The 25,844-nt window shown below is 43.5% G+C and overlaps 1 protein-coding gene across 3 annotated transcripts in view; it reads right to left on the reverse strand.

Annotated features, from left to right (window-relative positions):
- Positions 1-6,022: 6,022 nt before the first annotated feature.
- SH3D19 (SH3 domain containing 19) overlaps positions 6,023-25,844 on the reverse strand; it is a 153,619-nt gene continuing 133,797 nt past the window's right edge. For all 3 annotated transcript variants that reach the window (XM_082258100.1, XM_082258101.1, XM_082258099.1), the window contains exons 14-21: positions 23,804-23,870; positions 21,894-22,024; positions 18,988-19,043; positions 18,662-18,855; positions 17,349-17,395; positions 10,236-10,413; positions 9,425-9,519; positions 6,023-6,467 (exon numbers count right to left, since the gene is read on the reverse strand). In XM_082258100.1, coding sequence (XP_082114226.1) covers positions 6,360-6,467; positions 9,425-9,519; positions 10,236-10,413; positions 17,349-17,395; positions 18,662-18,855; positions 18,988-19,043; positions 21,894-22,024; positions 23,804-23,870 — 876 coding nt within the window. In that variant the 3' untranslated portion in view covers positions 6,023-6,359. The remainder of the gene's footprint in view (positions 6,468-9,424; positions 9,520-10,235; positions 10,414-17,348; positions 17,396-18,661; positions 18,856-18,987; positions 19,044-21,893; positions 22,025-23,803; positions 23,871-25,844) is intronic.

Genomic DNA, 25,844 nt, shown 5'->3' on the forward strand with positions numbered 1-25,844 from the left:
ATCCCCATATTGTGATGCTTGCCCCACCATGCTTCACTGTCTTCACAGTGTACTGTGGCTTGAATTCAGTGTTTGGGGGTCATCTGACAAACAGTCTGCGGCCCCTAGACCCAAAAAGAATCTTACCTTCATCAGTCCTCAAAATGTTGCACTGTTTCTCTTTAGGCCAGTCAATGTGTTTGGCAAATTGTAACCTCTTCTTCATGTTGTTTTTTCAACAATGAGACTTTGCGGGGGCTTCTTGCCGATAGCTTGGCTTCATATAGGAGTTTTCTAATTGTTACAGTATTTACAGGAAACTTTGGACCTTCTTTGATCACCCTGGAGCTGATCATTGGCTGAGCCTTTGCCGTTTTGGCTAATCATCGATTTATTTGAATGGTAGTTTTCCATTTTCTTCCACATCTTTCTGGTTTTGGTTGCCATTTTTAAGCTTTGAGATCATTTTTAGCTGAGCAGCCTATCAGTTTCTGCACTTCTTTATATGTTTTCCCATCTCCAATTAACATTTTAATTAAAGTACGCTGTTCTTCTGAACGATATCTGGAAAGACTCATTTGACTCAGATTTTCAAAGAGAAATGCACTATACCCAGCATGTACAACATTTGCTGTCTTCATCCTTAAATAAGGGCCACCTCTTTTTTCACAGTCTGATTGACCATACGAATAGAATCCACCCTACTATTATTTTGAACACGCCACTTTCAATTACTGATTCAATTACACAGAATCAGCAGCATGCATGTCTGGAGTGTTGGGTCTTTTGGTTTTCTATTACTCTACTAAAGCTACTAGTAAATTATTCGCCATGCAGAAATATTATTTATACCAAAAACAGTGATTGATCTGGTTAATGATGTTGCACTGCTATTATTTTAAAACACAGCTGTACCCCTTTTTTTTTTTTTTTTTACAGGAGTCTTCAGCCCAGGTCCAGTGACATCACAGGTTCTTTTCCTCATCATCCTTTTTGGACAAATCCTAAATTCTGCAGAGAGCAGTGCAAGGTCGTAATATGAAGCTGTATTTTCAGCAGCATTCCCCTGGGATCTCCAGGTGGGATCTTGAATTCCTGGGCTCAAAGGAAGTGGACTGAACGAAGCCGAGCATTGCTCAACCTGAAATAGATGCAGCTCTGCATTGATTGATCACAGTGAGCACTGGGAGTTAACGCTCCAGAGCTTAGCAGAGTATAGCAGTCTGTGCTGGTTTTTATTTTTTAAGACCTGCTGAGTATTGATCATTGTGAACCTTTGCCAAAGCTGGAATTCAGATGTTCGAATTGGTTACATTGCTGCCAGATTAATGCAAAGACATAACACTGATATATTATAAATATTTTTTTTTATTATGTAGCGTTCCAGTAATGTATACTTGCCCAATGAAAGACTATACAAATTATACCCTTGTCGTAAACTCCTCCTAAATGTTTTGTAGTCAGCAAAGGCATAGTACATTTACCACCTGCACATCTTACAATCTCAGAGTCTAGGGAGAGCAGTCAGGTTCCTTAAAGTGCATTGTTGTTTGTATAACAGAAGATAGGACACATGGGGCAGGTTTAGGCAGTCACTGCATCTGCTAACTCATCTTAGCAAAACAGATGCAGAATTCTACAGTATGAGGAGACAGAAATGAAGCCATCTCACTGAAATCCCATACATTTACAATGAATGGAAAAGACATTCAGTTGTACTTAAAAGTATGACTCCATGCACTCCCCATATTTATGACACATTCATATTTTTTTTTTCTATTTTACATTAGAATATCTTTCACCATAGTACAAAATAAGTCTTCATAAAAAGTAGGACCACAGAGAGTCTAAAGGAATGATTAGAAAGAAATCCCACGGATCTACCCTGTATATGGGTGTTCAAAGTTCATTTTTGCACTTTTGTTTAATAAGTGCAACTTATGTTCACGAAGCAAGTACATGATGAGTTTTGCCATCATTTGGGTAAAGCATTGTACACCTGTTTCAAAGCTTTGTGAAATCAAGCAAGCTTAAAACATTCATTCTAAAACTTGCACTTTTCACTAAAAGTTATACTGAAATGTGATAATTCATTAAAAAAATGATTCTATAGAAATGCACTTAGCAATTGTCTACTGCTTAAAGACAGAACATGTCAATGTGTAAAAACAGCGTGTCTTGGCCAGGATTGCTACGTAGTCAAGCTGCTGGAGGCTTGTATATCTGCTTAACAGTTGAGGCCATTTGCTTAGAGAGAATCTACAGGATCCTTCTCTGTTCTGCAATCTGGGCAAGGTGTGCATCTAGGATTTGTGTCACATTGATACATACAGTGCCCCCAACATAAAGTACCTCTTCAAGCACCAAAAGGTTGATAAATCTATGCTTCTCTACCTTATTGCGAAGCATAAACAAATAAAATATACTTAACGCTTACAAATAAGTTACATGACATGGTTGCTACTTTCTCCTTCTTGAGGGGGCCGTACTGATTACAGTTGCTATCTGCTCCTAGTTGCCACACTAATGGATTGTTTGCACCTATGCTCATGCAGTAGCATGCAGCTATGACACTATTGCATGCAGCTTCTCACAACTGACACGATTGTGGTTTCATATGTGCCAAATTGTGATTTTACTGCACTTCTGTGGCTAAGCATTATGAAAATTGGGGAAGGAATTTTGGAAACCAAAATTGTCATGTAGTACTATTAACTCCTATGGGCCCCTTTGAACACAAGACAGCAATTGGGCAAAAGCCTTAAAAGGTCTGCAAAGACAGGTTTTGAGTTTGTTTCGATGTCATCAGTTTTGGGACACTTCTGAGATCATTCACAATTCAGTGACAGGTGCATTTTACCTGCAAGTGACCCTTCTGACTTGTATTTGACTTGCTTCAAGTGCATTTGTATTCCTAAAGCCTAAGGCAGGCCATAGATGGTGCACCTTTTTTTCCTGCACTCATGGGTTGCAGGAAAGAAATTCCCACAATTCCCCCAACAGCTCGGACAGAGCTGACAGCGGAATCCCTGCTACCAAGCAATTGTATGCTCCCGGTGGGGAAGCTTTCCCCACCAGGTGAAGACCGTGATTATTTCTAGCAGCTATAGCAGCCGCTAGCGATAATCGCAAGTGAATCCGGCAGGCTGGTTGAATCCAGATTGATCGACCAATGAACTACTTAAGCTCTGCCCTATAGCTGTTTTACTGATCAAATCTTTCCGGTTAGGGGGCACGCATGCACACTGCCGGCGGGTCGCTCCCGCTGTGATTACACACAGCGAGAGCGGATAGGTGGGTCCTGCAGACTATGTCTACCGTCACCTGCTGATCATCAGGCAGAACGGCCGTCTTCCTATGTAAACAAGGCAGATCGCCGTTCTGACAGGAGGGAAGAGATGAAATTTGTGTCTCTGCAAAGCAGGGAATACATTTAATCTCTTCCCCTAGTAAAAGCACCTCTCACACTGTAGTAAAACTCTGGTTAGGCATACAGTTAACCCTTTGATCGATCCTGTTAACCCCTTCTCAACCAGTGTCATTAGCATAGTAACCATGCATATTTTTTTAACACTGATCACTGTATTAGTGTCACTGGTCTTCAAAAAGTGTTAAGTGTCAGAATGTCCGCCGCAATATTGCAGTCCCGCTATAAATCGCTGATCACTGCCATTACTAGTAAAAAAAATAAAATAAATATCTCATAGTTTGTAGACGCTATAACATTTGCGCAATATACGCTTATTGGGAGTTTCTTTACCAAAATATGCAGCAGAATACAAATTGGTCTCAATTTATGAAAAAATTTGATTTTATATAATTTTTTTATTTGATAGGTTTTATAGCAGAAAGTAAAAAATATATATATTTTTTTCAAAATGATTGGTCTTTTTTGTTTATAGTGCAAAAAAAAAAAAAAAATGCGGAGGTAATCAATTACCACCAAAAAAAAAAAAAAAAGCTTGATTTGTGGGAAAAAAGGACATACATTTTATTGGGGTACAGCGTCGCATGACCGTGCAATTTTCAGTTAAGGTGACAACAGTGCCGTATCGCAAAAAATGGCCTGGTCATGAAAGGGGGTAAATCTTAGGAAGGTCAAGTGGGTACATTCAGCCTGCCAACACATGGTTCGAATCTCGGCAGGTTCAGCAGGATTCAAACCATCTATGGTTGGCAATATATAGGGAAGGCAAAACCCGCTTGAAACATAAAAAAGTCTGTCAAGTCAGGCTCCTATATTGTTCCAAAAGCTTAAATTGTGAAGTCTTACTGCTTTTAGTTCTTTTGTTTATGAGTACCAGAGGTTGTAAATCCAAGAATCAGGTTCCCTTCCTCCATCCTTGCCTTGTCAGCACTACAGCACACTAATTAACAAGGGTTCCTAAAAAGAGGCAGGCTCCCGCCCAGACAGCAGCAGTCTTTCCATGCAGCCTACTGCCCATTTCCTGGATTGCGTCTGGTGCTAGGTGGCAACAAGGACTGAAAGAAAAAACAATACTTGGCAAGTTAATATTTTGGAACAATATTAAAAATTTCTGCCTATTTTCAGGATTGAGTTAAGTTGGGCTTTAATGTCACAAACTGTGGGATTTTTCCCAACCTTGCAACACTGCGTGGTAATCTTAGCAGCCTAGCTGGCTCCCAATTCTGTTTAAACTGTCCCCTTTGCTCTTCTGTGGGGTAATAAGTGAATCTACTAAACAATTACCAAGCATGGCCTGCTCTTGTTAAAGCAGAGTTCCACCCGATTTTGCGTTAATTAAAAGTCAGCAGCTACAAAAAGTGTAGCTGCTGACTTTTAATGAACATACACTCACCTGTCCCACGGCCCAGCGATACGGCCGGCGGGAGCCTAGGTTCTCCCCCTCTTGTCCCTGCGGTGCCGGTTAATGTGGCATCCCACTGTGCCAGCTTGTGGCTTCAAAGCCGGGTGCGCACTGTGCATGCACGAGTCAGGCTGTGCGTCTTGAGCGGACAGGCAATCTTCTGGGACCTGTGACGTGTCCCAGAAGATTGTAGGGAAGGAGGGAGAGAGGACAACTTCCGCTCGAGCCGCCTTGGCGGCTCGAGTGGAAGTGGGAGCGGATACCTGTCAAATCTAGGTACCCGCTGGCCCCCCCCCAAAAAAAAATGACATGCCAAATGTGGCATGCCAGGGGGTCAGGAGGCCTTAAAGCAGAAGTTCAATTTTTGGGTGGAACTCTGCTTTAACTGCTAGAAAATAAAGAATCCAGAAATGCAACCAATTTATTGTGCAACCACTCCTCTTGGAAGTGCAGTAAGGACCAGACAGGCAAAATCACTTGAGCCCCCAATAACATAAGTTTTGTGCAGGAAAAGTGTGTCAGAAGCCTCTGATGGAAGCAGCAAAACCTAGACTCATTCATTTTACATAATACTTCTAGGGCAGTGAAACTGTACCTGTTTGGCCTTGACTGTGAGAGAAGTTGCTTCCCTGAAAATGGCATGCTGGGAGTTTTGGGAATGCCAGCTTGTACAGAGGCTTCTGAGAGAGGAATTTGGCTTTGTAACAGATTCAAAGCTAAAATATAGAGAGTAAAGCTTTGCTTTGTAATGGATTCAAAGCTAAAATCTAGAGAGTAAATCTTTGCTCTAGATAAGGATAGCGGGGTAGTTCTTGTTCTGGCTGGCCCTTTAAGCATGAAAAAAAGCCTTACTGGTCAGAGAACAGAAGCAAAGTCTAGAACGTCTAGTAAGGAAATTATTCAACAAGTATGGACATGGAGGGGCAAACACTGACATATCAAAGTATTGTACATAGGCACTAAATGGATGGTGGCTACTTAAAGCTGTCTAGTAACCCAGCCCATGTAACAGCACTAAGCACCATGTAATGCACTAAGCTAGCCTTACCACTGTAGGAAAATGTGAGAACAGCATGACAATGATCACTGCTTTCAGATAATACAAACACACACAAAAAAAATACGAACACAAAAGCACATTATACGCAGAACTCTCCTGGGCGAGTCAGCTGTAACTCCAGCCAAGCTTTCTTCTGGACACTTGTGTCCCTTAATCTGCAGTGATACTATATGGTAGAGGGATGTTAGGGATTCCTGGCATTTTCAATAGGGACATTCTCCATTAAGCCCTGTGCAATGCTACATGGCACATGATATGTACTGAACATGGTGGGCTCAACAGGATATATTCCTATAGAACAAGCAGGTAAACAGCGCATACAGAGACCAGAACAAAACATTTTCTTTTCTAAAATTAAAAAAGGGGAACAAAAGGAACAAAAACATAGTGCAAAAATCACACATTATACCGAAGATATAAAAAGTTCAGTTGGCACCGAAGGTGATAGTCTGTTTTGTGAGAGGGTACAATGCAATGTCCACTGCATACTGCTAACATCTCTGAACAAAGTTCTTTGGAAATATTCCTGTTCTTCCATGGAGTTCACCACTCATCCAGTCATTATCCACTGATTCCAGCGAAGAGATAATATCACCTGCCTGGGAGAAGGACAGAAAAACATGAACTGCTTGACATCACTTTTATGTTTCCTACAGTCTGAGTGACCATTATATTGGGTAAGAAAAAGTCATCTTTTTTATTTAATATACTGACAAGCAATGCCAACAATGACAGTTTTATGCATCCAAGTTCCCACAAAGTATAACTTTTTTATTTCTTGTTTCCGATAAAGCAAGGAAGGGCGAGTTTGCAGGTTTTTAATGCTGTGTCTCTGCTGGGAAGCTTTCTCCTTCTACTTGTCCTAATGATCACTGTCACCGGGACTAAAAGCAAGATAAAACTTAACATTTTGAGTTGTCACTGGAACTGAAATGGAAAATTTTCCAATAGAGAACTTTCTAAGATATGGTTTCCCTGCCTTTAAAACAGGGGTCTCAAATAGGCGGCCCTCTAGCTGTTGCGGAACTACATGTTCCATCATGCCTCTGCCTATGGGAGTCATGCTTGCAACTGTCAGCCTTGCAATGTCTCATGGGAATTGTAGTTCTGCAACAGCTGGAAGGCCACCAGTTTGAGACCCCTGCTTTAGAGAGATATCCTCTCACTTCCTGTAGTGTCTTGAGATAGGAAGTTAAGAGCAGACCTATACTCCAGCGATGTGGTGTCTAGGAGTTCCCTCACCAACCGCTGACATCTTGACTGATCTTCGGACACTTTGGTTGGCTGGGATAAGAGGATGTCACTCTCATGCATGTGCAAGAGTTCATTTATCTTGGCAGATGCCAAAATTGTACTCTGAGCCGAAGTAAGATTACTTTATTGAAGAAGAAACAGTGTCTCATCTTCTCTTCTGTATTAAAAAAGCCTGTCTGCTCAAAATTTTTCTCTCTCTTAGTTAAGTCCAACTTTAATAAAAAAAAACCTCAAAAAAAAGGGACACAGATAAAAGCATAAAAAAATAAACCTGAAAGAGTTTTAACAATTCCCTACTTTATCCAAAAACTAAATGGTTTTACCTTTAAATATCTTTTAGGTTGTAATTTAGTTTTGTTTTTATTTTAATCAAAAGAAAATGTAATATTTGTATTTGATAAAAGGGCTTTGTAATCTGGCCATCAGGAATCTGTATGGTTTCAACACAACGCATGCAATGGCTGTGTGGACAGACCACCGGCCTACAAAACACTGTTCAGTGCTGCAACTAATCTTAATCTGAATCTTGATTAGGTTGGGCTTGTAGCGCTGCTCAAGGCTGGAGGACTGAAGATTTTGCCTCGAGTATTTCAAATGTGAGAGCGGGAGTCTAGGCACTAATCTAAAAGTGTAAACATGCCAAGAGTAGGACACCGCTCAAACCGACCAGGTGCTCTTGCGGTGTGTGGCCTCAGCCACGGCTGCTCCCTCCCTACAATCTTCTGGGTGTCTTACTCTTGGCATAAGTTATCTTAAAGCTTACGGCTCCGTTGGTGTTTTAAGCTCACAGGCAGAATAGCTGCAGTTCTGTTTGTGATCTCAAATCACACTGCAATCGCAAAACGCATGTCCGGGTGCTACTGCCACTCAATTTCAATGGTGCCATAATTGCGACAAAACCATACTGCATTTTAGGTGCCATTGAAATTGAATGGCACCTGAACATGCGTTTTGCAATTGCAATACAATTTGAGATCATGGGCAAAGTCGCAGCAAAGCTGCCCAAGATCCCGAAATACCAAATGTGATAGGAGCCTAAGGGAGAAGTTTGGAGTATGCAGCGGATTCCTCACTAGTTCTAAGCCTGAAAACTGAATAATCACATGGCTGCAGGTCACTCAGTTGTTAGTCGGCTCTGAGAAGAAAGTGTTCACTGTCAGTCACTGCTCTCTGCTTTGCCTTTCTGAGCTCCCTGAAACACTGGGCTGGTGAGGGGGCAAGCGCAGCTGGCTTCAGCTCTCAGCCCTTTACTGAGAGCCAAAGCCAGCTGTCAATCAGGCAATATGGCTGGGATCCTTACAGATCTGTCTGCTGTATGGCCAGTTTTACTGTACATTCAAATCTAAAATAAATACAGCTCTCAATATCAGATGAGCAATATTCGTTTGGAACACCCAGGGTTTTAACAATGACAAATCATCCTAAAGCAGGCCATAATACAATTTTCTTACCTTCCACCATGGGTGGAAGAAAAAGAAAATTGCTTGAATTCCCCACCAACACATAGTCCGTGTTGATGGGGGAATGCCTCCCGCAGCGCTATTTTATTCTGCCAGCAGGAGGCGCAGGGAGCATTCCCTACCAACAGAATTCAATGGTTACTGCTAGCAGCTGAACCAGCCAAATTTCAATCCATGTATGGCTTAAAGTGGAGTTCCACCCTATTTTTATACTTACCTCCATCTTCTCGCTCCGGGTCACCTGAAAAAGAAATGGATAATCGCATATTTTTTTTTTTTTTACTTACCTCGTAGCGAAGAAAATATACTTACCTTACTTCCTTCTTCCTCCTTCCTCGGCCGCGGCCCGTCGTCACTTCCTGGCTCTGCAATGATTCCTGGGAGCTGAACGTCATAGCTCCCAGGAATCATTGCGCCTGCACCGGCCCCGACGTCAGTTCCGGGTCGCGCGCGTCATCCCCTTCTAAACAGCTTCTGGGCATGCCCAGAAGCTGTGGAGGGATGACGCGCGCGACCCGGAAGTGACGTCGGGGCCGGCGCAGAGCATCGTGGGACCAAAGAAGGCGGAAGAAGACGCCGAAGAGGACGCGCTGGCTTCAAGCTGCCCACATCTGAGATGGCAGCGCTGGACAAGACGTTTGGAAGGTAAGTATTTGTCCTAACAGGTAAGTGCAACCCGGGACAGATCAGAGGCTAGCCATTGTGGAATGCACTAGCCCTGACTGTCCCGGGGGTATTAAAAAAAAAAAAAAAAAATCCAGGGTGGAACTCCGCTTTAAGTGGGAATCTATAACAAAAATGCGTGGGTCAATGCAGTTTTTCAGAATGAGAGACTTATGTACCTTAAATGAAAGTTCATCATCATTCTCCCCACAGAAGTCATAAAGTGCCCGAGCCTTTCCAAGTTTCCCTCCCTGAGTTTGCCGTGCTGTTGGTCCTGCAAAACACAAAAAATAATGTGTCAACTCAATGAGCAATAATCTCCCGTGTGACAGACAATAGCATGCATTTATGTGTTTATATTAGTATGCATGTATACATGGGGGTGGCTCGAAATTTGGAAAGGAGGGACTGTTTTAATGCTTGGGTGTAACTTTTTTTTTTAAACACTTTTTCTTCACTAAATCTTTATCTACTGCATATCACAGAGGGCAAAAAATCTCCTATGTGGGATCATTTCTTTGTGGCAGGTTCTCAATAATGAGACATTCGAGGGGTATTTTTTAGACACACCGATCAAGGCATTTTGATATTTGTATATCTCCTAAGAGCAACTTTACTGCTTGCATAAAGGCTGAAATTTCCTGACAGGCAGCCCTGACAGAAGCAGGGTGCTAGGATGTTTTAAGGAAGCTATGCAAGGAACCCTGCCTGCCTCTCCTAACAGTTATGGCCTGCCTGCATTGCCTAGAAAAGTGCAGAGACCCAGTGAAGACATTGCATAAATAGGGTATGTAATGAAAATGGTAAGTGTTTTTTTTTTAAATGTAATTGGCCTGTTTATGGGGAGAGAAAGGAGAAACCAGGAAAGGCAAAATATATAATGTTAAAGAGGATAAGATATAAGATTAATAGCTTTAAGCCCCAAATCATTTAAAATTAGACTGCATTATTTGCTGACCTATATAGCGCTATTTAAATCTCAATCCCTACCTGAGCAGATCTGTACAAACGCAGCTGGCAGAATTCCTTCTCTTCCATTAAGTCTTCCTTTGTACCACTCCAGGTCTAGCCGTTCTGTAATCAGAATCTTGTCTCCTTTCTTAAAGGACAGGTCGTCTTCTGCCTCTGCAGCAAAGTCATACAGTGCTTCACACCAATCACCTGTTTGCTGAAACAAAGAAACAGGGAAACAGAATAACACCAATATAAATTAGGTCTCTTTTTGTTGGGAGTTAAAAACAACTAGAAGGCTAGGAGTTAGGCACCTTTCACACAGGCGGACCTGTTTTTCAGGCGGGTCTGAACGGATGCCCCATGCGTCCACTGACATCCGATCCATCAAATCTGGATGATGGAAAAATGGATTTTTGTAAAATCTTACCGTAAAATCCTTTTCTCTTAAGCTCATTGACAGACGCAGTCCTCTTGATTAATATAAAATTGGGTTATACTGCCCTCTACAGGAGTAGGACACTAGGCAGAAGGAAAACGTTCTGGCCACACCTTAGGGGCAGTCCCAGAGGGTATATCCTCTCTCTCCCTGCTACAGGATGTCAGTTATGTCACAAAGCAGTGTCAGAGAATTTAACCCAACCCAACTCAAAAGTAGAGGGGCGGGTACTGTGTCTGTCAATGAGCTTAAGAGAAAAGGATTTTACGGTAAGATTTTACAAAAATCAATTTTTCTCTGTCGCTCATTGACAGACGCAGTCCTCTTGATTAATATCAAATTGGGACGTCCCAAAGCAGTGCCACAAATAAGGGGTGGGATAACAGAAATCAAAATCCAATCTAGAAGGCCCAACCAGCGCCAACTAGAAGTTTTAAAGGCTCATCAGACAAAAGGATGAGACTCAACTGAAAACCCAAACAGAAAAAAACCCTCGAGGTAGACCAACGGTCTCCTCAAATTGCAGCCTGCAGAACCTTGCGGCCAAAAGAGGCATCCGCCGATGCCATCACATCAACTTTATAAAATTTTGTAAAGGTATGAACCGACGACCAGGTAGCCGCCTTGCAAACCTGGACCACTGACGCCTGATGGCGGAAGGCCCAGGAAGCACTAAGCGCCCGAGTGTTGTGCGCCTTAACAGGGAACGGAGGATTGCGACCCTTAATAGAATAAGCCTGTACCACCGTCTGCCTGATCCATTTGGAGATAGTCGCTGCAGATGCAGGCAACCCCTTTTTGGGGCCATCCGTGATCACAAAAAGTGAATCCGTCTTACGAAACGAGTCCGTAGTTTTCAAGTATACCCTGATTGCCCGAACCACATCCAAGGAATGTAACGCAAATTCCCGAGGATTACTGGGCTTAGGACACAGGGAAGGTAACACAATATCTTCATTCAGATGAAACTCTGAAACCACTTTAGGAAGGAAGGATGGATTTGGACGAAGAACCACCTTATCCCTATGAACCACCAGATATGGGGAACGACAAGATAATGCGGCCAGTTCTGACACCCTGCGTGCAGAAGTAATGGCCACCAAGAAGGCCACCTTCTGGGATAACGTAAGCAAGGGAATCTCCCTGATATCTTCAAAGGGAGGTTTCTGAAGAACCGACAACACCAGATTAAGATCCCAGGGCGGTAAGGGCGCGTGCACTGGCGGAGCCAGGTGCCGCACCCCCTGGATGAAATTCCGCACCAAGGAATGGGTAGCCAAAAGGTTTCTGAAAGAAAATTGCCAACGCTGAAACCTGACCCTTGACAGTACTCAAGGCCAGCTTCTGCTCAACCCCCTGTTGCAGAAAAGCCAAGATTCGGGACACAGAATAGGCACGTGGAGGAAATCCAAGGGATTCACACCACGCAATATAAGACCTCCATGTGCGATGATAGACTTTTCTGGAAGTCGCTTTCCTTGCTTTAATTAAAGTAGGAATAACTGAAGTCGACAATCCCTTGTCCTTCAGCACCTGAGTCTCAATAGCCAGGCCGTTAAAGCCAGCGATTGTAAAGCAGGATGGAAGATCAGTCCCTGAGACCGCAGATCCTCCCTGAGAGGAAGTCTCCAAGGAGCGTCCGTGACCAGCCTGACCAAGTCGGCGTACCCGGGTCGACAAGGTCAGTCCGGAGCTACCAGGGTAACTGGAATTCCCTCCACCTCTATCCGGCGAAGAAGTTTCGGCAGCAACTTGAGAGGAGGGAAGACATACAGTAGCCGATACTGTCCCCACGGGGCGACGCGCCCGCTCGAGGATCTCGGGAGCGGGTTTCAAGCCTCCGCACCTTCCTGTTGAGCCGAGCTGCCAACAGATCCACCTCCGGGGTGCCCCCATGAAGGCACAGCTGGTGAAATACCTCTGGATGAAGAGGCCATACCCCTTGATCCAGAATCTGACGGCTGAGATAATCTGCCTGCCGATTTTCCACCCCCGGAGTGAATACCGCGGAGAGAGCCGGAACAAACCGTTCCACCCAATGAAGAATGCTGGCCACTTCTATGGCCGCCAGGGCACTCTTGGTGCCCCCTTGGTGATTGACATAAGCCACGGCCGTGGCCTTGTCCGACTGGATCTAAACCGGGTTGCCCTGAAGCTGCTCGGTCCAGTAAATCAGACAAAGTCTGATCGCTCTCAGTTCCAATACATTTATCGGTAACCTGGATTCTATCGGAAGAAATTACTTCCCCTGTCTGAGCATCGGAGACCGAAGCCACCAGACCAGAGACTCCATGGTCCGCTCGCTCAACCGGATCCGATTGTCCAGAGAATCGGGATTCCGATTCCATCTGAAAGGAATCTCCTTTTGGGGAATTCGGGTATGAGACTTGGCATACGGTACTGCCTCTAAGAAGGCCACCATCAGTCCCAGGACCAGATAGTTGAATCTCCTGGTGGGAACTAGGAATGATCTTTGGGAAAAGTGAAGAAAACGTTCTGCTCAAGGAGCGGGAACTGCCGCTCCCTGTTGCATCAAATCCATTACTGCCCCCCGCAAAGCTTTTAAGCGATCCGGGGATAGTCGAATGTTGGAAGGGAAGAATCGCACCGGTAGAAGTGATCGAAACTCGATCTTGTATCCCGACCGTATGACCTCGCGAACCCCTTAGTCTGGGATTCTGGAAAGCCATGGATCCGGAAACCGGTGAAGACGTCCCCCCACCCCAGAGATGGGTGGGGGCGCACCTTCAGGCTGTATTGGTCTTATCTTCAGGTTTGGCTGAGCCGGACTTTGTTTACCCGACCAGCGACCTTTGAAACCCCCTGAAGGGGCTTTGGAGGGCTTCCCTTTATCGCCCGCCCCAGCGGAATGAACAAACTTTTTGTGAGCGGAAAAGGAAGGTCCTCGCCTGTTACGAGGTCCTTTACCCTTAGCAGTCTGTGGCTCTTGCCCCCAGTGAGATCCTTTATAATCTCATCCAAGGTGGCCCCAAATAGGCGATCCCCTTGAAAAGGGAGATTAGCCAAAGCTTTTTTGGAACCTTGATCCGCCTACCAGCACTTTAACCACAACACGCGTCTGAGGACCACTGCTGAAACCGATGCACGCCCTAGCAAGGGAGTGGCGTCCAGGGCGGCGTCACAGATGAACTGTAGCCCTTGTATAACCTGCTCCAGCAAATCTGATACTGCCGGGGGGATACTTCTCCCCTTTATGTCCCGGCGTAACAATTTGGTCCATTCTGTCAATGTTTGTGAAACTAAACCAATGGCAACCACTAGCCTAAATGTTGACCTTATCAGGGAAAAAATGGAGCGGGATTCCGCTTCCACTTTTCGATCCACCGGATCCCTAAAGGACGGAGCGTCCTCCAACGGGATAACAGTGGCTTTATTTAGTTTGGAAATCGGTGGGTCCACCACTGGTGGTACCGTCCATTTTTTAAGGAGGGATTCCTCAAACGGATAGCGCCTAGCAATGCGTTTGGAAATAGCAGGGGTTCGTTTCGGACGATCCCATTCTTCTTTAATTAGATTACCAAAACATTTGGGCAAGGGAAAAACCTTCGCCATCTTAGTAGGCTTGCTGGTACCAAAGGGAATTTCAGTGTCAGCTACCTCTGCCGGTGTAACCTCAAGACTTAAGGTTTCCCGGACAGACATGACTAGTGCGTCCACCAACGCTTCTTCTTGCGCTATGGCGGAGGCCGAAACGTCCTCCTCACTGTCTGAGGAGACCGTACCCGAGACAGCAGCCCCAGAAGAGGGACCTGCAGCTGCAGTGACCAGCTCAGAATCCGTATCTGAAGTGTCAGATGAAATAGGGGTAGGCGGGGGTCGCTTTCTTGAACCCCGTCCCTGACAGGCCACCTCCACCCGGGATACCAAAGACTCCAAAACTGCTGATAATGCATCAATCACAAGTGGGGTACTGGAGGGTCCTGCGGCCACCTCGAGGGGATCAGGTGGGGATACATGTGTGGCAGGGTCCATGATTATTCAAGACACTTGCCAGCAAACAAAAAATAATTGCAAAGAAAAAAACATTTTTTTTTTTTGTAATCCCCCAGCGCAACAGCGCCCCTCAGTGTTACCTGCTTTGGACCCCACAGAGAGAGAGAGAGAGACCCCAAGGGCTCACCACCTAATGCACAGAAGTTTCACCAACCTGCTCTCAGCGCTGTCTCTTACAGACAGGAAGTCTTTTGGATCGTTTTCCCGGGTAAAGGAGGCGGTTCCGCCCCTTCCACGCCTTCCGGCGCTTCCCATGCTACTCCTCGAGGTAGCTTGGTCATCTCCAAAACGGCCACCCCCATGCTGGAGACACGAGGCTATGCCAAGATGGCGGCCCCGCGCGACCTGCGGGAGGATGGCGGCGGCCTCTGTGGAAAGATGGCAGCGACTGCTACATCCTGCGGCCTGCGGAAGGCAGGCATCGGCCTGTGCGGCCTGCGGGAGGTGTGCGGCCTGCGGGAAGATGGCGGCGGCGGATGGCGGTAGTCTAGGCATTGCAACCTTATGTATCAGGTAGGATCATATCACCCTCTTACATGGCCATCCTAACAGTAATGCCAGCCACTGACTTCAGTCATGGTCCCTTTACAGTGCCCACTCATACAGTGACTTCGGATCGTCAGCTCCCAAACCAAGCCCCCTGGTTCTTATTCACCAAATCACCCTCAAAAAGGGGGATCTGTGACCTGTTATAGGATAGAGGGGGGATCCAGGATCATGAGGGTCCGATCATCCCAGGGAGGGGCCCGCGTCCACCCACAAACCCGTCAGGGGGAGAGGGGGAACATTTTACTCACCATACCGGAACAGGCGGGCGCCAACTCCTGACAGAACCCCTCTCCACCGAGGTGGGGGGGCTGTCGACCAATACGGACGCCGTGACTCAGTTACCAACTGGTCATCGGCGTCCCGGCGAGACGTTTAACTCGCAGGGTCAGTCCCCGTCCAGTGGGACTATGTCGCGGCCGACCCAGTGCGGAGCTAGGGCCTGCACGCGCTCGTAGGCTGACTGGGGTGACCACTGGATCTCAACGTCCAGCCCGTCGCCCAGTTTCAGCATACTTGCTTGAAGATCTCACAGGAACAACTGGAGAAAAAAAGCTGCCTAAAAAAATGTTTATCTAAAAAATCTTGCCAGGACCAAAGATCCCAGCAAGGAACTTAGGTCCTTACTCCTAACTAGACAGAAAAAAACTGACATCCTGTAGCAGGGAGAGAGAGGATATACCCTCTGGGACTGCCCCTAAGGTGTGGCCAGAAGGTTTCCTTCTGCCTAGTGTCCTACTCCTGCAGTATAACCCAATTTGATATTAATCAAGAGGACTGCGTCTGTCAATGAGCGACAGAGAAACCCTATTTTCCATCCGTCCAGCGATGAGAAAAACAGACGGTCCGTTCCCATTAGATTTCCCCATAGAGAAGAGCGGGGACCTGACAGCTGTGTCTTCGCACACAGCGCAGAGACACAGCTGCCATCCGCCTGCTCAGCGGGGGATTGGCGGATCGATCCCCCGCTGAATACAAACGGAGTCCGCCTGGCGGACTCAGTGTGTGAAAGAGTCCTTAATAACCAGACCTTTTTGTGCGATTTGGCACTGCGTGGCTTTGACTAACAATTGCGCAGTCGTGCAATGCTGTACCCAAATACAATTAATGTCCTTTTTTCCCCACAAATAGAGCTTTTTTTTGGTGGTATTTGATCACCTCTGCGGTTTTTAGATTTTGCGCTATAAACAAAAAAAGAGCGACAATATTGAAAAAAAAAAGCACAAAAAAAAAAACCCCACGATATTTTTTACTTTCTGCTATAAAACATTCTCAATAAAAAAATTCAAACAAATCTATTTTTTTTTCATCAGTTTAGGCCAATTTGTATTCTGCTACATATTTTTGGTTAAAAAAAAAAAAACCCCAAAAAGCGTATTTTAATTAAATTGCGCAAAAGTTATAGCGTTTACAAACTACGGGATAGATTTTTGGACTTTACTATTTTTGTTTTTATCAGTAATGGCGGCAATCAGCGATTTTTAGCGGGACTGCAACATTGCGGCTGACAGATCGGCCTAACTGACATTTTTGACACTTTTTGGGGACATTAGTACAGTAATCAGTGCTAAATAATATGCACTGTTACTGTATAAATGACACTGGGGGTGATCAAAGAGTTAAATGTATGCCTATTTGTGCTTACTAACTGTGGGGGAGGGCTCTGTGACAAGCAAAGAGAGATCGGGGTTTTAGCTTAGCTGAAACACAAGATCTCTCTGTGCCTGTGTGGCAGAAGAGCCGCCTGCTTTGTTTACATAGGCAGGCGGCTCCTCTGTCAGTTTCTGTGAAGATTACAGGAGGCCGGCGGCGATCGTGCCCGCTCCTCCCTCGGTCTGGCTCCCGCTGTGTCTAAACACAGCAGGAGCATGACTTTGGCAGAGCGCGCGCTGCCGAGACTGCATGCGTATAATCACATAGATCTACATGATTATGCGCAGCTGAGCTGCTCTGCCACCATAAATCTGCGTGGGACGGTCGACAAGTGGTTAAACGAGCCGCGGTGGTAGAGTGAAGTTATGGCAACATACAACGTTTGACCTCACAACCATGTAAAACCTTGAATTTTATTGCATAACCATTTGGGTCTGTGTGAGAACACCTCAATATTACCTTCGTTAATCTAGGTTTTGTGGGGAGCACAAACCACATACCTGTGATGATAATCCAGACAATTTAATCTTATGTGAATCCCGAACATCTAGGAGGAACAAATGGGAAAAGAGCAGGATAAGTCAAGCAGTCCCTGATGTAAAACAAAAGCTGCAACTAGGTTGTCAAGACAGTTTATATGGCATAATAAAACAGAAGACTAGATTCCATGCAAACCAATCAACAATCATCCTTAATTGTTTTTAAACACTTCTGGACCGGAAGGTTTTCCCCCTTAATGACCAGGCCATTTTTTGCGATTCAGCACTGCATTACTTAAACTGACAATTGCGCGATAGTGCGACGCTCTACCCAAATAACATATAGCTTTCTTTTGGTGGTATTTGATCACCTCTGCAATTTTAATTTTTTTGTGCTATGAACAAAAAAATTGTGACAAATCTGAAAAAAAGAAATATATATATTTTTCACTTTCTGCTATAGAACATTCCCAATAAAAAATGTAAAAATAAAATGTTTTCATAATTTTAGGGCCAATTTGTATTCTGCTACATATTTTTGGTAAAAAAAATCCTAATTAGAGTATATTGATTGGTTTGCATAAAAGTTATCGCGTCTACAAACTAGGAGAAAGATTTATGTAATTTTTTTTTTTTTTTACTAGTAATGGCGCTGATCAGCAATTTTTAGCGGGACTGCGACATTACGGCAGACAGATTGGACACCTAATTGACATTTTTGACACTTTTGGGGGGGACCAGTGACATAACTACAGTAATCAGTGCTAAATATATGCACTTTTACTGCACTAATGACATTGGCAGAGAAGGAGAAAACACAAGGGGCGATCAAAGGGTTAAATGTGTCCCTAGAGGGTACTTTCCAACTGTGTGGGGAATGGACTTATGTAGCGAACACAGGAGCCCTGTGTTCATTGCTGACAGAACAGCAGTCTGCTGTATTTACAACGGCAGACCACTGTTCTGTCTCCATAGAGAGCGATCGCGGGTGGCTGGCGGCAATCGCGGCCGCCGGCCCCGCAAATCAGCTTCCCCTCTGGCGAATGGGCACACTCCTGCGAAGCGACATAAGGGTATGTAGTTTCAAGGGAACCTGCCGCAGTATATGTACGGCGGTTGGTTGGCAAGTGGTTAAACTAAACTGATGAATGTTGACATCTATTTGCTAGGTGTTACTTACCTTGGATCATTAGGATTGCTTTCTCACTGCCTTAATACATTAAAAGGGTAATAAACGTGTGGCAAAGTCATGCAAGCATTCTTACTCCAAAGAGCCGCAGCAAGCCATTTTTTCCTTTTAAAAAATAACCATGTTCAATACACTACATAATTACCGGATGTCTTGGATGGTAAGTCTTCTAGAATTTCAACAAAATTGATTGGAAAGATCCCTGTGTGTCCTCGTAGCTCCCCTTTAGCCCATTCATCATTCATGTATTCTTTGAGGACAATTGTATCGCCTTCACTAAAGCTCAATTCATCTTTCTGATCACCTATGAATTCAAATCGTGCCACACACCGTGGGCCCCTGGAAGAAATAAACACATATTAGTGATGAGAAGCAATCACTCTCTCTGGGTTAAATGAGGACGCTTTTTGTTAGAACATTTATTGGCTCCTGAATAGTTTACTAAATAGACAACTGAAAAAAACAGCTTACTTTACGATAGATGCTGAGGAGTGTCTCTTGGGATTGAACTTTTCTGGAACATCAACCTTGGGAATAAGATGGAGACACAGTATGTATGTCAATGTTACTTTCTGTACACTGCAGCCAGCAGAGGGCAGTGCATTACATAAAAACGACAGCTATAATGCTTAGTGCTGCTTATTTTACACTTCTTCATAAGGTCATTATGACTAAAAACCTGTACTTTTTTTACATGATAAATATACTTTATGTTTACAATACATAATGAGGTTCTTGCCAATAGTCCATACATAATAATACCATGATTGCACTGGAGAGCAATAAACTTTCAATACTGTGATTGTTGGATTCCAGCTAGAAGGTGGTACTGGGAATTTCTACTGCAATTCTAGTTATCTGGAAGTCTTGCTGACCTCTTAGCTTTAACATTTTCTAAATCATTGATCTTGGAAAAGTATGCAGCTCAGGAGAGGACTTCACTTGTTGCATACGCTTTCTGGGTCAGTGACTGAAAGTATTGAGGATTAGGTGGACAACCAAACTAGCATTTTCTGAAGATGGTCAGCAGTGGCAACCTACATAAGCCTCTCATAACTGGTCTTCCTGTAATATGGCTAATCCTCTCTAATCAATGTATATGTTCCAGGATTTAAAAAAAGGTTTACTTTATAAAAGGTTTGTCTTCCTATGTGTAATCAATATTTTTGTATATGTACACTTATTTTCTGAAAATGACCCACAGAGGTTGATTTATTAAAACTGGAGAGTGCAAAATCTAGTGCAGTTCTGCATAGAAACCAGTTTCCATTTTTTTGCCAAAGCTTAATTGTTCAAACTGGGGATACAAGTTGATTGGCTACCAGGTACAGCTGCACCACATTTTTCACTCTCCAGTTTTAGTAATTCAACCCCACAGTGTCTTGGCAGGCACAGCCAATGCTGACAGGTTACATCTCATCCATAAAACTGGAGAAAAATGAGGACAGCATGGTGACCATAAAAACCAAATTTCAACTGTCAGTGCAGATTACTGAAGACAAAACTGACACTTTCACTAATGTTTACACAAACTGTCAAAGAGGGACATTTATCAAGCATATTTGTGACAAAAGTAGCTGCAAATCAGGCTGCCTGTCAATTAGCAGATTCCATGCAACAGTTTTTAGGTGTATTGTGACCCCTGCGCCTGTCCCCTGCGCCTGTAATCCCGGGCAACCAACCGAGACAGATTTGCATAGGTCTGCAAATTATTTACCACTGAAGATGTGGCAGATTATCTTTCAATATTTGTATTAGTATATTAGTTAGGAAAGTGTACAGAGTATAGCATAAAAACAAAAATGGTTCCTTAGAAACTTTTAATGTATAGTCATCTGGTAGTATATAGCCAGGGTAGTGGCATCACAAAGTGTAATATGATGTATTTAATGTATGGTCACCAGGTAGTATAGCCAGGGTAGTGGTATCACAAAGTGTAATATGATGCATTTAATGTATAGTCATCTGGTAGTATATAGCCAGGGTAGTGGCATCACAAAGTGTAATATGATGCATTTAATGTATGGTCATCTGGAAGTATAGCCAGGGTAGTGGTATCACAAACTGTAATATGATGCATTTAATGTATAGCCAGGGTAGTGGTATCACAAAGTGTAATATGATGCATTTAATGTATAGTCATCTGGTAGTATAGCCAGGGTAGTGGTATCACAACGTGTAATATGATGCATTTAATGTATAGTCATCAGGTAGTATAGCCAGGGTAGTGGCATCTCAAAGTGTAATATGATGCATTTAATGTATAGTCATCAGGTAGTATAGCCAGGGTAGTGTCATCTCAAAGTGTAATATGATGTATTTAATGTATAGTCATCGGGTAGTATAGCCAGGGTAGTGGTATCACAAAGTGGAATATGATGCATTTAATGTATAGTCATCTAGTAGTATAGCCAGGGTAGTGGTATCACAACGTGTAATATGATGCATTTAATGTATAGTCATCAGGTAGTATAGCCAGGGTAGTGGCATCCCAAAGTGTAATATGATGCATTTAATGTATAGTCATCAGGTAGTATAGCCAGGGTAGTGGCATCCCAAAGTGTAATATGATGTATTTAATGTATAGTCATCTGGTAGTATAGCAAGGGTAGTGGTATCACAAAGTGTAATATGATGCATTTAATGTATAGTCATCGGGTAGTATAGCCAGGGTAGTGGTATCACAAAGTGTAATATGATGCATTTAATGTATAGTCATCGGGTAGTATAGCCAGGGTAGTGGTATCACAAAGTGTAATATGATGTATTTAATGTATAGTCATCTAGTAGTATAGCCAGGGTAGTGGTATCACAAAGTGTAATATGATGCAGTTTTTTGAGGTTGCCATTGTCAGAATAAAGGAACAATGACCTATTATCTAAGAGGAAACAAGGCAAAAGAAGAGAATAGAGCAGGATAGGTTGGAAGGTAGCAGAAGGGGGAAGTAGGGAAGGATGAACACCTTAGGGTTTTGTCTTTAAGCCATGGTCTGCTAACCCAGAGTTGGCTCAAGAGTTCAAAGATCTATTAGGAGGCAATCAAAATTCACCGATAGTAATTGGTGATCCAAGAGTCCCGCGTTTTCTTAAGTTTAGTCGCCATGCCTGTGAGAAAGATTTTACCTCACACACAGACAGACTATTAAGTAGTTGTCAGGAGCAGGTTTAATTTAGTGGTACTTAAGAGCAGCGGAGCGAGGAATCAGTGAATGATACTTCTGTCTCATATTGTCTTAAAATTGTCTCACTGCTGCCGTTTAGCATGTCCTGGCTATGAGACAGAATTGATAAATGTTCCACAATTTGAGACAAAAGTGCAGCCTGCTACTGTATACCTATATTACTGTATCCCAAAGCAGCCCAATGTAATCACTTACCACAACTCTGATGTGATTGGCAGGAAATATACCAGTGTTTCCTTTACACTTTCCTCTGTACCACTCCTTGTCTACCTTCTCCAGCAGGTATACAATCTCCCCTGAGCTCAGACTTAGGTCATCTTCATGTTCTAAACATTTACAAAAATACGTCTGTTAGCACAAGACAGCTTAGTGTAAGAATTTTGGCGATGTCAAGATGACTGAACTCCCGCACACGTGCAGGAGTGGAAGCCACCAGGCTGAAGATGTTAGTGGCCGGCAGGGAGCTCCAGGGGATCGCAGCGTTGGAGAACAAGTGGTGTATAGTTCCACTTTAAGGTACCCATATATAGCCAATAGTAACAGCTCTTATATCAACTGATGCGCTTTTGGTGGTTAAGTAGCTAACAATACCAGCCACAAACAGGCTGAACAAAAAGTGGGAAAATATCAGCAGATGACTGAATCCATCATTCTACATCAGGAGTTGCCATTGTATTTGCAACTGCTATAGGTGCCTGTTAGCACCCTCACATGGAGTTCACAGACAGCCTGATTATTGTGATGTTCAAACTATAAAGCATTGCTTGTACGTTTTTTTGCTGTCTACATTCTTCCTTACACTTGTCACCTTCTAGGTCAGAGGTGGGCAGTTTGCTTAGTGAAATACTCCTTACTTAAAGCAGTTGCAAAGGCTCAGCTTTTTTTTTTTTTTATTAAAATATTAAACATGTTATACTTACATGCTCTGTGCAATGGTTTTGCACAGAGCAGCCCCAACCCGCTTCTTCAGGTGTAATCTAGCTTGCACCCTTGGCTCCTCCTCTTCTGTGTCTGCGCTCATAGCATGCGCTTGCTATGGGAGCTGTGTGTGAGCTGTGTGTGTACATAGACACACATGGCATAATTCGGCTCTGTCCCCTGCTCCCTTCTTACAGGATTTGATTGACAGCAGCAGGAGCAAATGGCTCCCGCTGCCTACTCTGTGCCTGTGAGGAGACAGTGAGAGGGGGAGCAGCAATTCTACAATTCACAGTGCTGGATCGAAAAACGGGCCAGGTAAGTATTTGGGGGGGGGGGGGGGGGGTCGAATACTGGAAGCATTTTTACCTTAATGTATAGAATGCATTGAAACGATTCAGATACATTTTTTTTTTTTCAAACTTATCCATAAGTACAAAAAGTGTCCATGAACATCTGATTTACAAAAGGTAGAATATAAGTCAGGGAAATGTAATAAATATTACAGTTAGACTAGACAAGGAACAATATGCAAATTTTCCATTCCATATTTGATTTCATTCCATCAGATACACATTTTTTTTTAAATAACCAACATGTCATACTTATCTGCTCTGTGCAATGGGTTTGCACGGAGCAGCTCTGATCCTCTTCTGGGGTCCTCCTCCCTTTCGATTGCCCCATAGCAAGCCTCTTGGGAGTAGTGCATCTATTGACACACACACACAAGGGGTTCGGCACTGCCCTCTCCTTACTCAATTTGATTGACCGCAGCAGGAGCCAATGGCTCTCACTTCTGCCTCCTTGTCCACATGGAGAGAGAGAGGCACAGTGCTGGATCAAGATTGGGCTTAGGTAAGTATTTAGGGGGGGCTTGGGAAAGGGAGGAGCTGATCACAGAAGGTTTTTTTTTAACTTAATGCAGAAAATGCATTAAGGTAAATAACCTTATGCCTTTACAACCGCTTTAAGGTAAAAAAAACCTTATGCCTTTAGAATCAACCACTTGATTTTGTCAATAATTGAACACCATGGCCTTCACAACACAAAACAATTACAGTCAAGTGTAATGGTTAAAAACAAATGATAGATTAAAAATTGACAGACAGCCCAACCAACTGATAGAAAGATTTTTTTTTTTCTAAATTTGTATGACTGAACAGCATATAACAAAGTACTTTACTTACCTCCTGCATAGTCATGTAACACTAGTGCATGAGGAGTATGGCTGTCCTCCATTCTAGGCAGCACATCCTAGGAAGGGAAGAGCCATAAAGCAACATTTAATATTCAGCTACTATAACTGTAAAATACTAGTAATACTGTTAATTGTCTGGCATTCTCAAAGCCTAGAGCTTTCTGAAACTTGTGTGTTCCCAGTTCTGTGCCTCGTAAGTTATAATTATATTTAAAAGATAACTAGTAGAGCCCCCAGATACGGTATCCTCATTAAAACTGAGATTTACATTTTATTTATTTGGGGGGGGGGGGGGGTTTAAGAGCATTATACAAATTATATCCCATTACCTGCAGGCAGTTGCTTCTGCTAAAAATCTTCCATACAGTGCCTTCTTCATAGCTGCTGGATACATCAAGCTCTGTGTGCATTAACAGCGGTGCTGCTACAGAGTTGCGGTGCTCACCTACCCCCTTCTGCTTCCTCTGATATTCACAGAACTCCTTGTAATATTTTTCTAAAATGCATTGCGTTCTGTGAATGACGTAGAAGCAGTTGAAAGACAGGATGTCCCCTGCTCATTCAGAGAACACGATGCATTGTGGGACCATATTAGTAGCAGTTGTGTGGATGGCGGAGAGAGCAGAAACAGGCTTGCAGTTGGCGCAACTTTTCTCAGTGGCAGTGACAGCTTTTTGGAGGGGGCACAGCAGGGAAGATTTTTAGCAGAGGCAGCCCCCTGCAGGTAATTGGGTACACACCATAAATTATGTGCATGGTGCTCTATATCGGCCCCCCTAACAACCCAAGAAAAAATATACTAAAAACTTCAACTTGTGTCACAATTATCTGTAGCCATTCAAAAACAAAAAAAACAAATTTTATCTTATACAGGTGCATGTCATAAAATTTGAATATCATCATCAAATTTTTATTTTATTTTAGTAGATCAATTCAAAAAAGTGAAATCATATATTTTATATAGATGCGTTACACACAGAGTGATATATTTCAAGCATTTCTTTCTTTTAATTTTGAGGATTTTGGCTTACAGCTAGTGAAAATCCAAAATTCAATATCCCAGAAAATTAGATTATTACATAAGAACAATAAAAGATGGATTTTTAATACAGAATCGTTGGCTTACCATGATCATTAAACCAGGTATTGGTACTTTTGGCAGTGTGGGCAGGAGCCAAATCCTGCTGGAAAATGAAATCAGCATCTCCATAAAGCTGGTTAGCAGAGTGCTCTAGAATTTCCTCGTAGAGGGCTACGCTGACTTTTGACCAACACCAGCAAATAACATGGCTCCCTAAATCATCACTGACTGTGGAAAAATATTTGCATTTCATTTGGAAATCAAGGTCCCAGAGTCTGGAGGAAGAGTGGAGAGGCACAGAATCCAAGTTGCACGAGTGTGAAGTTTCCACAGTCAGTGGTGATTTGGGAGCCATGTCATCTGCTGGTGTTGGTCCGCTGTGTTTTATCCAAAGTCAGCGCAGCCCTCTACCAGGAAATTCTAGAGCACTTTATGCTTCCCTCTGCTGACCAGCTTTATGGAGATGCTAATTTCATTTTCCAGCAGGACTTGGCACCTGCCCACACTACCAAAAGTACCAATACCTGGTTTAATGATCATGGTATCACTGTGCTTGATTGGCCAGCAAACTTGCCTGACCCAAACCCCATAGAGAATTTGTGGGGTATTGTCAAGAGGAAGATGAGAGACACCAGACCCAACAATGCAGATGAGCTGAAAGCCACTATCAAAGCAACCTGAGCTTTCATAACACCTCAGCAGTGCCACAGGCTGATCGCCTCCATGCCACGCTGCATTGATGCAGAAATTCATGCAAAAGGAGCCCCGACCAAGTATTGAGTGCATACTATACTGTACATGGACATACTTTTCAGTAAGCCAACATTTCTGTATTAAAAATCCTTTGTTTGATTTTGGGTGTTCACTAAAATAGGTTTCACTTTTCAAATTAAATTACTGAAATAAATGAATTAACTTTTTGATGTTATTCAAATTTTATGCGATCTAC

This window comes from Pelophylax lessonae (assembly GCF_965119305.1).
Source record: "Pelophylax lessonae genome assembly, chromosome: 1".
NCBI lineage: Eukaryota > Metazoa > Chordata > Amphibia > Anura > Ranidae > Pelophylax > Pelophylax lessonae.